Genomic DNA, 16,945 nt, shown 5'->3' on the forward strand with positions numbered 1-16,945 from the left:
TTTGTTTCTTTGATGCTATTATGAATGGAATTGTTTTTACTAATTTCTTTCTTAGCCTATTCAATACTGGTGTATGGAAAATGAAGTGATTTTTATATTTTGATTTTATCTCCTTCTACATTGTTGAAAGTGTTTGTCAGATTTAAGAGACTTTTGGTGGAGTCCCTAGGATCTTTTCAGTATAGGATCTTGTCTCCTGAAAATAGGGATAATTTTACTCCTTCCTTCCCAATTTGTATCCCTTTATTTCTCTTGTCTTATTGCTACAGCTAAGAATCAAGTATTATGCTAAGTCAGATTGGAGAGGACTGAGTATGGTGGCTTAAACCCATAATCTCAGAAGGAGAAGGAGGTATATCATGGCATGAGGAGGAAGGCAGAATGAGGTATATCATGGTATGAGGCCAACCTTGGGAGGGGAGGAAGTTAGTAAAATCATATTTCAAAGCACAAGATGAGCATGGTGGTTCATGTCCACTATCAGCTATACCAGAGGCAGAGGTAGGAGGTTTGCAATTCAAGGCTAGCCTGGACATAAATTCTGAGATCAAAACTACTAAAAACTAACTTGAAAAAAAAAGTGTAGCTCTCTGGCATAGTGCTTGCTTAAAAAGCACCAGTCCCTATGTATAATCCCTAGTACTAGCACAGAGAAAGAGGTGGGTGGGAAAAGAGACAGAGAAAGACAGAAAGAGAGAGAGAGAGAGAGAGAGAGAGAGAGAATAACCTTGTCTCATTCCCAACTTCATAGAAAATGGTTTTAGCTTTTCCTCTATTAGTATGATGTTGGCAATAAGTTTGTCATACACAGCCTTTGTTTAGATCTATTCCTCATTTCTTCAGGGATTGTATCATGAAGGTATGTTGAATTTTGTTAAGTGCTTGTTTTGCATCTATTTAAATGATTATGTGATTTGTTTTCCTTGCTACTGTTTATGTACATATGTCAAACTGTACTTGCATCACTTGAATGAAACCCAAGTGGACATGGTGTATGATCTTTTTGATGTGTTATGAATTTAGATTGCAATTATCTTCTCGAGAATTTTTGTATGTATTTAAAAAATAAAATTAGTCTGTAATTGACTTTTCTGTTGTGTCCTTTTTGAGTTTTGGCAGCAGAGTTATACTGGCTTTGTAGAATGAGTTTCAGAAACTCTGGTGTTACTTCTTTACAGGTCTGGCAGAATTCAGCAGGGAATCTTTCTGGTTCTGAGATATTCTTTCTTGTGAGACTCTATTACTACATCAATCCCATCACCTGTTTGTGTCTATTTAAGTTGTTTATATCTTCTTCTTTCAATTTGGTACATCATATGAATCCAGAAATTTATCCACTTCTAGGTTTTCCAGTTTACTCTGAAAAATGTTTTCTTTTTTTTTAATGTATGTGATTATAGTTACAAACTTTCCTCTTAGCACTGACTTTGATGTGTCCCCAAGAGTGCTGGTAAGTTGAATTTTCATTTTTTTAAATTATTTTATTATTCATATGTGCATACAAGGCTTGGTTCATTTCTCCCCCCTTCCCCACCCCCTCCCTTACCACCCACTCTGCCCTCTCCCTCTCCCCCCACCCCCTCAATACCCAGCAGAAACTATTTTGCCCTTATTTCTAATTTTGTTGTAGAGAGAGTATAAGCAATAATAGGAAGGAACAAGGGTTTTTGCTGGTTGAGACAAGGATAGCTACACAGGGAGTTGACTCACATTAATTTCCTGTGCGTGTGTGTTACCTTCTAGGTTAATTCTTTTTGATCTAAACTTTTCTCTAGTTCCTGGTCCCCTTTTTCTATTGGCCTCAGTTGCTTCCAAGGTATCTGCTTTAGTTTCTCTGCATTAAGGGCAACAAATGCTAGCCAATTTTTTAGGTGTCTTACCTATCCTCACCCCTCCCTCTTAGCACTGACTTTGATGTGTCCCCAAGAGTGCTGGTAAGTTGAATTTTCATTTTTTAAGGATTTTCCTCACTTATTTCACTCCTTATTTTTTTAGTGAGACACTAGACATTCAAAAGCAATCATTTAGTCTTCATGTGTTTGTATATTTCACATAGATTCTATTGCCATTCAATTTGCTGCATTCCACTCTGGTCTGATATAATACAGGAAGTTTTTTTCAAATTTTAGTATTCTTTATATCATATTTTATGTGACAAAATGTGTGATATCTTAAAGTAAATTTTTTGAAAAAGTTTATTCTGTGGCTGCTTAGTCCAAAATTCTACAGATTTGTTAAGTCCATGTGATCTATGGTATAATTTGATTCTTATGTTTCTTTGTCAATATTTTTCTCAGATTGCCTATCTATTGAAGTCACACACTATCATTGTTTTGGTATCTCCCTTTGATTTTATGTCCAATAGTGTTTGTTTGATGAGACCAGGTGTATCAATGTTTGGTTCATATATGCTTGCAATTGTTACATGCTCTTGATGGATTGTTCCCTTTATCAATATAACGTGACCTTCTTTATTGCTTCTGACTAATTTAGTTTGGAAGTCAAGTATGAGTATAGTAACTATTGCTTGCTTTTGGACTCTATTCTTAGAATACCTTTCTCTATATTTTCTGGTTAAGCCTAAATTTTTCTTTACCAATGAGTTTCTTGTAAGAAGCTAATGATTGAGTCTTGTTTTTTAATGCACTCCATGGGTGTCTTTTGATTTGAAAATTGAAACCATTAGCATTCACAATTATCATCAAAAGGTGTATAGTAATTCCTATTATTTTGTTGTGTTTAATTATTTCTTATTTCATTTTCTTATCTACTCATCTTGTGAAGTTTTTTTTTCGTGTATTTTCACAGTTGTCTTTATCTGTGTGCAAGGCTGTGTGCAGTCTTTAGTTTTGTTGTGGAAGGTTTTTATTTCTGTTTCAATTATGAAAGATAACTTTTATGGATTCGGTAATCTTGATTGCTAGTTATTTTCCTTTAAGTTTTAGAATATATAATTCCATACTCTCCTTGCTTTTAGAGTACCTTTTGAGAAAACTGCTGTTATTCTGATGAGTTTGTCACTTGGTGTTACTCTTTTGCAGCTGTCAAAAATTTTTCCTTGTCCTATGTATTTAGTGTTTACCTATAATATCATGTGGTATGGAGGTTCTTTTACAGTCTTCTCTGTTTTGTGTTCCCAAAATTCTCTCTATTAGATGAACATTTCTTTCTCAAGATTTGGGAAAGTTTCTGCTATTCTTTTATTGAATATGTTTCCTATCATATCACTTGTACCTCCTCTCCTTTTCTGCCCATAACTCATAGATTTGGTCTTTTATTTGTGCTCCAGAGTTCTCTCATGTTCCAGTTGTACTTCTTATTTTTTCATTATCATTATCTGAGTGTTTTAATTCATCTACTTTGACTTCCAGCTCTCACATTCTATCTTAAAGTAGATCTAGTCTATTGATGATGCTTTCACCTGAACTTCTTGATGTTTGAGAATTATATTTCTAGGATATTGATTTGGCTTTTTTTAAAAAAGGTTTCTATACCTATATTGAATTCCTTTTTAAAACTTTTCATTTTCTTCTCTATTTCACTTGCCTATTCATGTCTGTTTTTTCAGAATTAATTCAGGCATTTATTCATGTCTTCTACAATTTTGTTGTTTATTCTTCTAATTTTTCTTTTGAGTTCTTTGTCTGAAAGTCTATGCACATTACTATCTTTAGAGTCCATTGTTGTGGAATTTTTCCCTTTTGGAGGAATCATGTTGCTGTTTTTTCTTATATTACTTATATTTCTGGATTGGGATTTATGCATCTGAGGTCAACTCTTTGGTTGGAAGTTTTAATAACCTGAAATTTTTCAGTTGAAGTATTCTTAGTGATCAGCCAGGCCTGAATACAGTAGAGCTGTATTCTATTTTCTCACTACTGGGCTAGAAGATAACTTGACAATGACAAAGTCAACAATTCAAACCAAACTACATACTTAAATTAAGTAAAAAATTGCAGACATCATCTACAAAAACCAATAATTTTATATATGACAGGAATTAGGGTTGTTATGCAGTACCCACTAAGAGTTTAAAAATTAATAAAGGTATATGAATTAATAATTAAGTGGTAAAATGAGGTCACTCTCAGGGAAGGAAAAGGGAAGAAGTGTTGGGAGAGGGTGAAGTATATGGGATGAAGGCATAAGAATTAATAGTGTGTAAGAATACAGTATAATCTTTGCAGAGAAGAAAATATAGTCAGGGAATGGAAAAGGATAATTACCTGTGATTCCCCTCTGTGGGAAGCAGTTGTTGGTGGTTGGCTGAGGCACTGGGAGAGAAGTAATTGCTAGAGGGAAGAGTTAGGTCCTATCAAGTAATTCAGGCAGTAGTGTAGCTCAGAGAGTGGGCCATCTCCAACCCATTACATGGCAGCTCCTGCCATGTGTGGCAGTATTGGGTAGGGGATAGGCGGCTATGTGCAACTAGTGAGTGGTTTTGACTCCACTAAGTTTGTTTGCTCCCATGTCTTACTCTGGGCTGGTATCTTGCCATAAGAAGGAGACTTGGGGAACCAGGTAGCTCTGGTTCATCTTCAGTAAGTTTAGACTGCTGGACTGAAACTCCATTTGAAAATTAGCAAGTTGCGGTGTGCCTAGGAATGGAGTGGGCCAGGACACACTGCACAATTTGCCTGTTCCTGCAGCTAGTACTGGGCAAAGGGTCTTAGAGGGTAAGACTGTTCTGTGATCCACTGGAGAAAAACTTTCCCTCTGTCTCTTTCGTAGCTCTGAAATTCAATTGTGCTGAATTTATCCTGGTCTGTAATTTCTACTTACTGGTGCCCTCTCCAGTCTTTCTAAATTGCCCTCACTTGTAGCCATATACCTGAGGTTTTCTTTCATATTAATGGAGAAAGAATAATATCATGGATGTCTCCTGGAAGTCTCTAATGTACTTTGAAGCTTTCCCATATATTTCATAATAAAGTGGATAATGACAGTCAAGTCTTTTAAAAAATTGTTCCATGCTGGATGTTGTTAGTTCTTACCTATAATTCCCAGAACTTGGGCAGCTTAGGCCAGGTGCTCAGGAGTTCAAGGCCAGTCTGGGCTAATTAGCAAGACCCTGTCTCAAAAACCACACACGCACACACACACACACACACACACACACACACACACACACACACACTCACAGATAATTGGTCTTAATTTCTAATAGAAATCTAAATCATAATTAGGCAATGTACTGTTTCCCTTTATTCCAATTCTGAAAAGTCATGGATCAAAGAAACTAATGTTTTAAAAGTGGCTCTAATGTATTTTATCAAGCAAACTTTTTGAAATCTTCGGATCTGATAAAGAAATGTTTAGTTATAATCAAGCTAGCATAATATTTTTAATCTTTTGCTGGTATAATTTTTACATGACATTATAATATTATTACTTCCCTTTTTCTGTATTGTTGGTTCTCTGCTAAAAATAAACATATGTTTATTTTCTAATTTTCCAAACATAGAGATTGCAAATTTCATTTTAAAGAACATATACTTAAAGTGAAAAATGGATTAAGTTTTATGGAAGGCAGAATTTCATTAAGAATTGCAAAGTGATGCATTCAGTCTAAAATAATAATTGATTATTTAACCTCTTATAAATAAAACAAACTATCACTCTTCTGAAATGGAGTATCTTCAATAGACCAATATTAATGATGCTTTTTATGAGATTATGTACATGATCTAAACTTGCAATAAGTACAGATTTTATTTTGTGTAATTTTTTATGGGAATCCTTAATCTAGGCCTACTCTCTCAAATCTTATTTAAAAGCCACATTTAATATGTGATATGTCATTTTATGATGGGATCTCTTATTGATGTTGAACATAATGAAAAATATTTGATTTGTTTCAGGAGCAGCAGGAATTGAATGAAAGAGTAACCAGAGATTTGAATGAAGGTATGTTACCAGCATTTATGGAATAAATTTAGATTAACTGATTCTTGAAATAAGCCTTATATAGCAAATGTCATCCTTTCCCTTTGTTTACTCAATAATTTCTACATTAAATCTATTTGCATATATTATTCCAATGAAAGATGTGAAAACATAACAATTTCTAAAGAATTACATGCTTCCTCATTTTTTCACAGTCCATAGCTTTAAAAAAAAATCTGTGTTTCTTTTTCTCACTCAATACTTTCTTCACTTCTGTCTCCCTATAAACTGACAGCCTAGACACCAATACTGTTCTTGGAAAACAAAGGCATTATGACCTCCTCTGGTTTTTGACCAAAAACCCAAACTCTAACCAGTGTTCCAGGCACCATATTAAGCCATTCTACTGGAGACAATTCCAAATTTCTCTGGTAATAATTAGTCAAGCAACTACAGTTCATTAACTGTCACTTGAAAAATGACTTTTAAATTATCCTGTCATTTATTCTCATTGGTTTGCTTGTTGTCCCCAGGAAAAGGTTAATTTTCCTAAGTATGGCCTAAAATTATCCAAATCAGTTCTGTTATGATCAAGTTATTCAGCTTTATCTCTTTTCACTCACCCTTCTCTGCCCCTTTGCACCAGCATCTGGCCACTGGAACTACCTACCATTCATAATGTCCTGCCTCACCCTTAGCTATTTTCAGAGTTGCTTTCCTCTTTCTGGTGTGCTTTTTCCTTATTGTTCAAATATTGACTCAAATAATCTCTATCAAAAGCTTACAGTATTGACATAAAACTGAGATATAATTCCTTTCTGGATGTTCTAGTAAAGCCCTGTTTTATACCTGGCATAGTGTCAATACAAACTCAGTGTGGAAATTGTGTCTGATTTTTCATTTTATTATGTATGATTGTTAAAGAGTAGACTATATCACCTTCACCTTCTAATGCCAGTGCTTATCATGGTAACTTAGCACATGGCTGTAGACAAATGAACGGAAGGCCAGAAAACCAGCCTTCCATCGTAATATTTGGTCATGATGATGAATTTAGTGTGCAACTACTGGCAACTTAAGTGCAATGGTAATTTTTATTATAGTCATACATAAATTTTCCTACTTACTAACACAGCTATGGTCCTCACATTTTAAAATTAACTCATCTTAGTTAACTCTGACATCTTTTTCTTTACAGGTCCCACTGAATTTGAATCTGGGTCCTTTAGAACATCTCCCCTACAATTTCTTTATATGTGACGTCAAAGCTTTCCAAAGAGCATAGAGACTTCAAAGAAAAAAATATTTTATGTTCTTGGACTGTTCATATAACATTTTAATTATTTCCTAGTATTTATATAATGTAAAAACTTTCTTTTTTCATTTATAAGTGAATAAACTTTAAATTTTTAAAAATTTTTTTACTATTTTTGTACCAGGGGTATATTGTGTCATTTGGAAAACTTCTTCACAATTTATTATAATTGAATTTGCCTCCTCCATCATTTGCCTTTAACTTCCCTTCCCCACTTTTGGAATAGTTTCAGCAGATCTCATTTTTTCCATTTACATACACATGTGTAGAATATCTCCACCATATTCACCCTCTGTCCCCCTTTCCTCATATCTTCCCCTTCCCACTGGTACCCAATCCTCAAACAGGACCTCTTTGTCTTCCTGTTCTCTGAAAAACTTTCTTGAAGGAGAATATTTTTGTGTTGTAGATGAATGAGGAAAATTCATGCAATATTTTAAATTGTTTCTTGGCATCTTTAGTTATCTCTTATCTGGAGTCTACAAATGAAAGTCAGTATTGCAGCTTTATGTGTGCAAACTGACTAAATGCTAACAATTTACAAAGCCCAAAAAAACAAGCTGCCATTAATACTTTGATGGAGTTACTATCACTTTATCACTTTAGGTATATTTATTTGTATTTTTTAGTTTTATCACTTTAAAATGATATGAACAGTTAGACACACTTTGGGATATTTGTTCTATAGCCATTGTCAATGTTTTAATGTATTATAATTGTCATAATGTCATCAAACTTTTTAATTTTTAAAATAATTTCCACTTTAAGCACTGATTTATAGTTCTTTCCTCATGGGGAAACATTTCTCCGTGGATTTTCTTTTTTCTGTTTATTTGTCTATTCATCTTTGATTAAATTTTTAAAATCTGTCTTAAAATGAGAGAAAAGTTTCAGATCTAATACCAAGATTTTTCCCCATGAACCACTTGTGAGTAAACTGCTAACAGATGCAATTATCTCTAATTTAGTGCACATTCTGTACTAGTCAGAACATTCTACATAACTAAAATACAACCTTCATAATCAGAAAGTTTACCTAGATACATGGCATCATTTAATCCCCATGCTGTTTTCAGGTTTCCCCACTTGTCTACAGTGTCCTTTATAGCAAGAGGATCCCATGCTGATCCATGGATTTCACTCAGTTGTATTCCTCATACTCCTTCAGTCTGGAACATCCCATCGTCTTTCCTCGACCCTAATGATCTTAAATATTTTGAGGTAGAAAGTCCCTCTGTTGGATTTTTCTGATGCATAATTATAATTTTGCTCAGGCCATGTATTTTTGACAAGAGGATCAGAAAAATGATTCTGTGATTTTTTTCATGACATCCTGTCATGTGACCTGTAATTTTTATTTTCCTATTATTAATGATGTAATCAGTGGTATTTGCTGGGTTACCTCTCTCTGATATTATTTTTTCATTTCATAAGTATTTGATGTCTTGGAGGAAGTAATTTGAGACAATATAAATATCTGTACCTCATCAAACTTTTAATTTCTGCATTTATATGTATCCAGTTAAATTTATGCAATGAGCTATAATTTGTTAATATCATTTTAAAATTTCTTTTTCTTTTAGAAATTTTCTAGTTTGACAATTTCAGGCTTATATAAAATTTGTAAGAATAGTATAAATAACATTCCCTAATGTTGACATTATACTATATAAGTTCTGCTCTTTCCCTCCCTTTTCCCTCTTATTGCTGGATAAACCTAAATGTAGGTTTATAACAATGATTTTTTTCTTTGAACAATTTGTGAGTTGCAGACATTTTGCTTTTTTTTCACTAAAAACTTATATTTCCTAAAACCAATAAATTATCTTATATGACTACAGTATAGTGATCAAAATCAGGAAATTAAAATTCATTCAATATTAATATATAATCTACAGATATATTCAGATTCTGCCCCAGAGAAAAGCCAAGCATTCCCTGAATGAAAATCTTTCTGAATAACTTCTCAATGATTTTACTTTAAATATTGATACTTTTAAAGAAGCTTCAAATTGTACAAGATTTCTTTTACCCAATCATAGCAAATACAAAAAAACACACTGGTGCTCTTAAAGGTAAAGACTTTCTGTTCTTCAAACATGTTTTGCACCATTTTTTTTCTCATGTTGGAAAACATAGGAAAGCAAAATTTGCTTTGGAAGTGGGCATTATCATAAAACTCAAAAAAAAAAAACAGCCATTTACAACAAATGGTAATCTTGTTGCTGTTAAGTAATTATATCCAAAGAATTTCTTCTCAGACATGAGACTGAGTAAGCAAAATAAGAAAGGGAAAGTAATTACAACTATGCTACCCAGTTTGGAATTTAAGTGATAGAGGAAAAATACCAAGAAAATTTGTTTCTTTAAACTTCTTTTTAAAGTTTATGTGCCTAGAAAAGATGCTCTCCAATTTGGGGAATAAAAAGTCATCATGTTTCAAACATGTTTATAGAGATCAATTTTAGTGGAATTTGAGGAAACCAGACTGGCAATGACTAGGAAGTGGTAATATGGAAAACAAAAAAGAAGTTCAAATAACTCACTTGTGATATTATTCTATTCTGGCAGAAAGAGTCACTTAGATGAGAGTCTAAATCTGCTTTCAAATGTATTATCTTTTGCTGAGAAGTGGGAGATATTTTTGTTTGTATTTTTGTATACGTAAATAGAGTTGTTTTGAAGTTTCTGATCCCCTTTCTGCTCCTACCCTCAGAAATTAAATTGAATATAGTTGTCAGTATTGACTGCCTATTTCCTGCTTTTGGCCAAATCCACAAATAACAAAGGTAATTGGTCATATGGCTGAGATATAAGAACAAACAATTGCTTCTCTGGTCTCAACTAGATTGCACAAATTTTGTGCAAATGAAAGATTTCACAAATTTTCCCTGAAGAGACTGATTCAGAAATCAAATAAGGCTAAACAAGGATATTTCAAAATATTTCCTCAATATTGTGACAGAATTCCTAGACAAGAACCACTAATTAGAAAAGTGTAATATGTGAATTAAAAACTTAAACATCTCTAGAAAAGTTAGAGTTTGATTAGGTACTACTTTCTTCCAATCTCTCCTTTTCAATAACATTAGTATGTTTTTCATCTGTCTTTCTCTACTGCCATGGTTGGAAAGTAACTAGGTGTATTATTGGCCATAACTATTGGCTAACAGAATAACAGCCTTTTCCATCCAATAATCAGTCATTCACTGCCTTTCAGAACTGCTTTGAAAGTTTGATTGTGGATAGTAGTTAATGAATAGACCCTAGCATTTTAAGGATTTCATGTCTCCTTTTTATCATTCAGGTCATCAAGTCAACAAATGTCAAGAACCAGCAGGCTTTTGTTGTTGAGAACAATAGCAAATCATGAACTCTTTTCATGTGAAGTTGTGTGATAGCAGATCTCAGGGTCTGTTAAGGTCAGAGACCCCTGCATCATTTATAGATTTTGTGACCTGATTTTTTTATTAAATATGATATTGAAGAAAGAAAAGATTTCACATGCAAATACTTGCTTTGTAACCAATCATTTCAAAACTCCCATGGCAAGGATAAAAATCACAAGGCCTGTGGATTTAATGTGGCCCATAGATGAGATACTAAGTTTGTATCCTTAAACTGAGTCCACTTTAAAGCTTCTGGAGACTCCTGCAGAAAACTGGACTCCAAATCACTCTTCAACAAGTAAATATGGTCATCTGGAAGCTCACATGATTTTTGGTGCCTGTGCAGAGGATACTAAGTATACCCAAGCCCCACACCTAGGTGTTTCCTCATGTCACCTATTTTCCCTCTGTGTGGATTTGAGTTTATAATTCCTACATTAATAAGTACATTGTGAAAAAAGATTTCTATGTTCTCAAAATTACATTAACATAAAAATATGGTACATGTTTTACATTGATACCTTAGAAGTAGACTCAAATTTAAGAAGTTAGAAATTGAGATTTTAGGGCTGGTGAAGTGGTTCAAGTTGTAAAGTGCTTGTGCAGCAATCATGAAACCCTGAGCTCAAACCCAATACCAACAAAAAAAAAATTCAAAACTTAGCTTAAGATCTATACTCAAATAAATATGTAATTGTCTGGCCTAAATAAAAATAAATAAATAAATAAATAAAGTATAAAGAGTCATATTATTCTTAAAATGTCTGATGCCTTATTAGTTCAATCAGTTATAATTGTATTATACTTTAACTTAGTTTCACTTATTATATTAAAAAAATTCACATACATCAATATTAGAACTTTTCTTGATAAACCACTTTATTTTTATTTCTGATGTATATCTCTCTAAAAATAAAAATAATTTTTAAGTACTAGCTAAAATTGAACTAAAAGGAAAAGCAATTTTAATAGTAGATATACATCAGGTTCATTGAATTATCATTAAAAGTGAGAAAAATTTTTGTTGAGCTTTCTAACAACTATGACAAAAATATTCTATGCTATAAAAGAAATCAAAGCTCATTTTAATCCTAGGTCTTTAAACTCCAAGCCCACTTCCATAGCAACACATTGGCATAGGAACACCCGACATTTGAATATGAGCTTCTAACACCATAGATAGAATGGAATAGTATGAGTTTTTTCCATGACCTGGTAGAAGAGTCCAAACATCTGGAAAGCTCTCAAGACTGTACACATTGAACCTTACTTCCTTGAATGTATGTGATGCTACAAAAACATTGCCAAATAGTGATTAAGAAGCTGTGAATAATTTTTTAAATACTGGAAATGTAATGCATACTGTTGTAAAATTTCTTAAACAGCTGTTCATAGGAACTTTCCTTGTGTCATGGTAATTCAGGAAAGTACCTATTTTTTAGAATACAGATTGAGAAATCCTGCTCTGGAGATGAAAATTTCACAAAGCAATTCAATAAAATACTCAAAATCTTTATCTTCTGTATGTTGGGGTTTGTGGCCACAAAGATTAAATACAGAGCTTTTCCCTGAATAAGCTTTTGGTTCAGGTGGTAGCAATTACAAAACTCCAAATACCATGATAAATGTTGTGATAGAAGAAAGGCTTCTTTCAATGTTCGATGTGAGTTTTGGGGAGGACTGCAGGCCATGTGGCAAGTCTAGACAAGGGAGGGGCATTTCAAAGGAAAGAAGCAGCACATGTAAAAGTAAAGCAAAGTGAGAGGACAGAGAGACTACTGTTTATTTACTCTCTGTATGCTTATGTTTATAAGATTGTTCAAATCAATTGAGAAATGCATCATTTTGTGCACTATAAATTGCTTTTGTTTTCTTCTTCCCCCACAGGATGGCTTCACAATAGTTTTACTTGGTCTGGTGAAAAACAGTGTATGGTAAAATTTTTAGTAAAGAAGCAAGCAAATATACATGCAGATGATAAGCTGGATAGTTATATTTGTTTATTCTTTTTAATATCCTAGTGTGTTCTAGAGTGGGTAGCAGTCACTCAGCTCACAAATATTTTACTCACAAAGGCACAATTTCAAATTCATAAAATGTGGCCAATTATGTGTAAAAACAGGTGTATTGAAGTACCTAAGGTGAAGTTATGCCTCTGTTATTTTAGATCAGCCCTCATATATGCTCTCAAACATGTTCAAATAATGCTGCAGGAGGAGATCAGAGTTACCCTTCTTTTTACTACCAGATCTGTACTAAAGTTCCCTTTATATCCTCTGTAGCACCTTTTCTGAGGTTATGGGAATCCCATATTATCCTTCCCTCATATGGATGTCAACTTAATTTTTTCCCCTTACATGATCTGTTTTCCTCAGCTACTTGAGTTTCTGGCTTAAGTTTTCAAAATATTTCCATATTTTGCTTCCAAAAGGAACCACTGTGCATAATTCTCTGAATCTAAGTAGATTGGTTGGATTTAAGAAAGTTAAGCCCTAGCCTGATGCTACTAGTGGACAGTGATAAGGTGGGAGTGATGGCATTGTAGTGGCCCACTGGGCATAGTGTCTAAAATTAGATTATGAAGGGGAGGGAGTAGGGATGGCAGAAAGTAAACTAAACAGGCAAAGAGGTGAGCAGTAGAGAAAGATGCTTTTATTTAAAGGTGAGTAGAAATCAGGTGGGGGTAGATAAGACAGGGAATCCAAATGCCCTGAAGCTATTGCACTAGGTATCTTTTGTTAAGAGCTAGATAACAAAGAGGGGAAATTTGTAGGAATTTAGGTCCACTCTTACCTCCACTTAAAGTGGCCAGATCAGGTATAAGTAAACAGGTTGTGCAAAGGCCAGTACCTGGGCAGTGGGGAGAATGAGGCGAGGCATATGCATGGTGAATCTTTTTTTACATTCATCTAGTGCCACTTCTGGAAGGTCCTAGTGGACAACTGTGGCTTTTATTTTAAATATACACATGCTCATCCCTGAAATAAAGAGATGTGCCCCTTTAAGAGATGTTCATTAATTACAAGTGTAGGGTGTTTTTTATATTTGAAAGGGCCCATCCTCTTTTCTGCTCATGTAAGGCTATCTATCTGTTTACTCTAACAATAACACCCCAGTATCTATGTATAAAAGAGGGTTTGTCTTCCACGTCAGCTGGAGATAAACACAGAAAAGAACCATTCTATCACTGATCTGTGTTTGATTAGGTCATGTAGGAACAGTAATAGTGCAAACCAGGCCTTGACATTTCGATAATTGCTCATTTTCTGGCTTGGAAATGACTTATAAGCTCAATAAATTTTATTATCTAATTTAATGGTACAATATACTGATAAAAATTTAGTTACAAATTATTAAATAGCTGATCTGCTCTGATGACAATACATAAAGGAAAGAACAGAGAATAACCAAAGTAAGAATTCAGCATTTACTAAAAAAAGCTGTATTTCATTCTTACACCCTCCAAAAAAAAGCTAATTAGGATTCCAATATAGATCATCTTACAAAACATTTTCCTTTCCTTTTATTTTCTTTTGTGCATGTTTTCATATCTCGTTAACCCTTCATAACAATATGGCAAAATAAAGTTGTAAAATCCTTACTTTTAGAAGATTATCAGGCTAAGAAAAATGACTTGTGCAAGAGCAAATGCTTGTTCATTGTTAGAGACAAGACTTACTTTGAGTTCAGGAGACTTTCCACTGTGTCATACCAATCTAGTTAACCAGCTGAGCTATGCCTGTCTATGCAGGAAATTTTCACCTTCTTTTTTCTCCTTTAATTACAAGTTCAACAAAAATTTGTAGTGCCCACAATTTTGAAGAATATGGGAGAAGATCTGATAGGAACACTGATATTGTCTGAAATACTCTTAAGAATTCATCATTTCATAAATGTTTTTCTTATCAATATTAAAAGAGTATTTTATCACATTCTAAATCCGTAGCATTAGGAAAATACTTTTGAACTATAAAGGAAAGATACTTAAAAATCTGTCACATGGCAATTCAGCTAAGATTTCTGATACTGAATTATCTTACATTGTTCTTTCCTAGATAAGAAAGTAAGACTAAAATTTTTTTTGATTTAAAAAGAGTAAAGAATTTAAGTATATATTGTATATATACATCTTCTGTGAATTTCTTTACTAATATTCTAGGAGTTTAGCATTAATTAAGACATTATTTATTAGAAATTTATAATCTTAAGTATATTGTCTAATGAAAATGGTTTTAAAATTTTGGCCTACAAACAAAATGTCTTTGCATAAGTAAGTATAAATTTTTAAAGTTAGTACGCTCTATGTTTCCTATGTATTCTGACTTTAGAGTCACATTACAGCAATTTGGACTTTTAAAAAAATTGTATTTGCTATTTAATTTTTTATATCATTATTCCTTGTGGTTGAGTAATACTCCATTGTATTATTTCAGTCTATTACTACATTGAGTAATACTATGATTTCATGATCTATTATTCTATTGTAGGGCATCTGAGTTGTTTCCAGAGCTTGGCTATTGTGAATAGTGCTGCAATAAACATCAGTGTACAGGTGTCTCTACTATATTCTGTTTTATGTACTTTTGGATAGATGCCCAGGACCAGTATCAACGGATCATATGGCAGTTCTATCTCTAGTTTTTTTGAGGAATATCCATATTGCTTTCTATAGTAGTTGTACTAATTTGCATTCCCACCAGCAGGATATAAGGGATCCTGTTTCACCTCATCCTCGCCTGCATTTGTTGTTGTCATTACCCTTGATTAAGCCATTCTATCTGGGGTGAGATGCAATCTAAGTGTTGTTTTGCTTTGCATCTCTTTTATAACCAGGGAAATTGAATACTTCTTCATGTATTTACTGGCCATTTTTACTTCTTCCTTTGAGAACTCCCTGTTTAATTCATGTGCCCATTGTGGCGTTGATTCTTTGGGGGGCTGAGTTTTTTTAATTCCCTGTAGATTCCGGGTATTAGTCCCTTATTGGATGAGTAGCTGGCAAATATTTTCTCCCATTCTGTTGGTTGTCTCTCATGTCTGGTAACTCTTTCCTTTGCTGTACTGAAGCTCTTTAGTTTATTGCAGTCCCATTTGTTCATTGTTTCTCTTAGATGCTGAGCCTTTTGAGTTCTGTTTATGAAGTCATTCCCTATACCTATCTGTTCCAGTGTCTACTGCTTTTTGGAGTTGTTTCAAAGTTTCAGTGCCATAAAATGGTAGTCAATCCTCTCTAGAGCTTTGAATGAAGCTTTGAATCTTTCTTGGTTTCACTCCTGTTGTATGTAGATATGGTCTTAACAGGTAATTCCTTACATGTCCTTCAGGTCTAAAATGTTACAGGGAGTGATGGTGATAACTGAAGGGCATCTCTTTTTCCAGAATTCCATACTAGCAGCTCAGCAGTCTCACTCTTGTTACTTGTCTTCAAGCCCATTTGGTCCATACATTTAATTTAGTACCCTCATTTTTTCCATATCCCAGGATCCAAAGGGAAAAAAATAGACTTATGAAAGGCAGTGGAAGAAGGGGAAGAATAGCTTAGTGGAAGAAGGGGAAAACTTCCTCTTGTTTCTGAAACCATATACTGTACTTTCTCTAAAACTGGCTGCTTAATGAAAAATTCAAACAGCAAAGACAGAAGAAGGCTTCCTGCCAGTCAAGCAGGAAGTTAAAGTGTTGGATAGCAATGAGTTGATGAAGAAGACAAAAAATAAAGGGCCCATTTTGTAATGAATTCCCTTACTCAAACAGAAATGAAGCAGAATCTTCAAAAAAGGTCAATGACCTGTAATAGTAAAATTACACCAAGTACAAAATTATTTTAGGGACAAAGACCATGACAAATTAAGAGTGAAGTGATAGTCAATGAAAACAAGGATAGTTCTTTTTATTGAGAAGTGACAATTATCCTTAGTCTCAAACTTTCATTAAAGGTGGGAGAACAGCAAAAGAAGCATAAAAGGAATAAAATGAAAGTATCTGAGAAGCTGAATTGTGGTGCTGCTGCCACCGCCACTGCATCTGCTGCTGACTTCAGTGATGATGGATTACTTCTACAGAGAGAGAGTAGAAAAACTGGTAAGAAGAATGAAAAAGATGATTAGTAAGAAAATGGGAAGTATTTCAAAATAGATAATTGTTACTGTCATAGACAGCAAATTTATATTTGGGCAAATGGTAATGATGAACCCATCTTATGCTTCTGCTAGGGCCTTGTGGCGTTCTCAAAGAAACCTACAATGAGATGCCATTTTTCATTTGCATTGACAAATGTTTCATTTAAAAATAATAACAAAAGCTGACAAATATGAGGAAAAGATTTTTCTTATGCACTATTGTTAAATTAAATGGATAA

General features: G+C 33.7%; 1 protein-coding gene across 1 annotated transcript in view; it reads left to right on the forward strand.

Moving 5' to 3' along the window:
* The window catches only part of LOC109679405 (ankyrin repeat domain-containing protein 26-like), a 73,709-nt gene extending 57,015 nt beyond the window's left edge, over window positions 1-16,694 (forward strand). Inside the window, 1 exon segment of the mRNA XM_074055407.1 lies at window positions 16,524-16,694. Within this exon segment, the coding sequence (XP_073911508.1) occupies window positions 16,524-16,694 (171 nt within the window).
* The last annotated feature ends 251 nt before the right edge of the window (window positions 16,695-16,945 follow it).

Source organism: Castor canadensis, chromosome 15, assembly GCF_047511655.1.
Source record: "Castor canadensis chromosome 15, mCasCan1.hap1v2, whole genome shotgun sequence".
NCBI classification, from domain to species: Eukaryota; Metazoa; Chordata; class Mammalia; order Rodentia; family Castoridae; genus Castor; species Castor canadensis.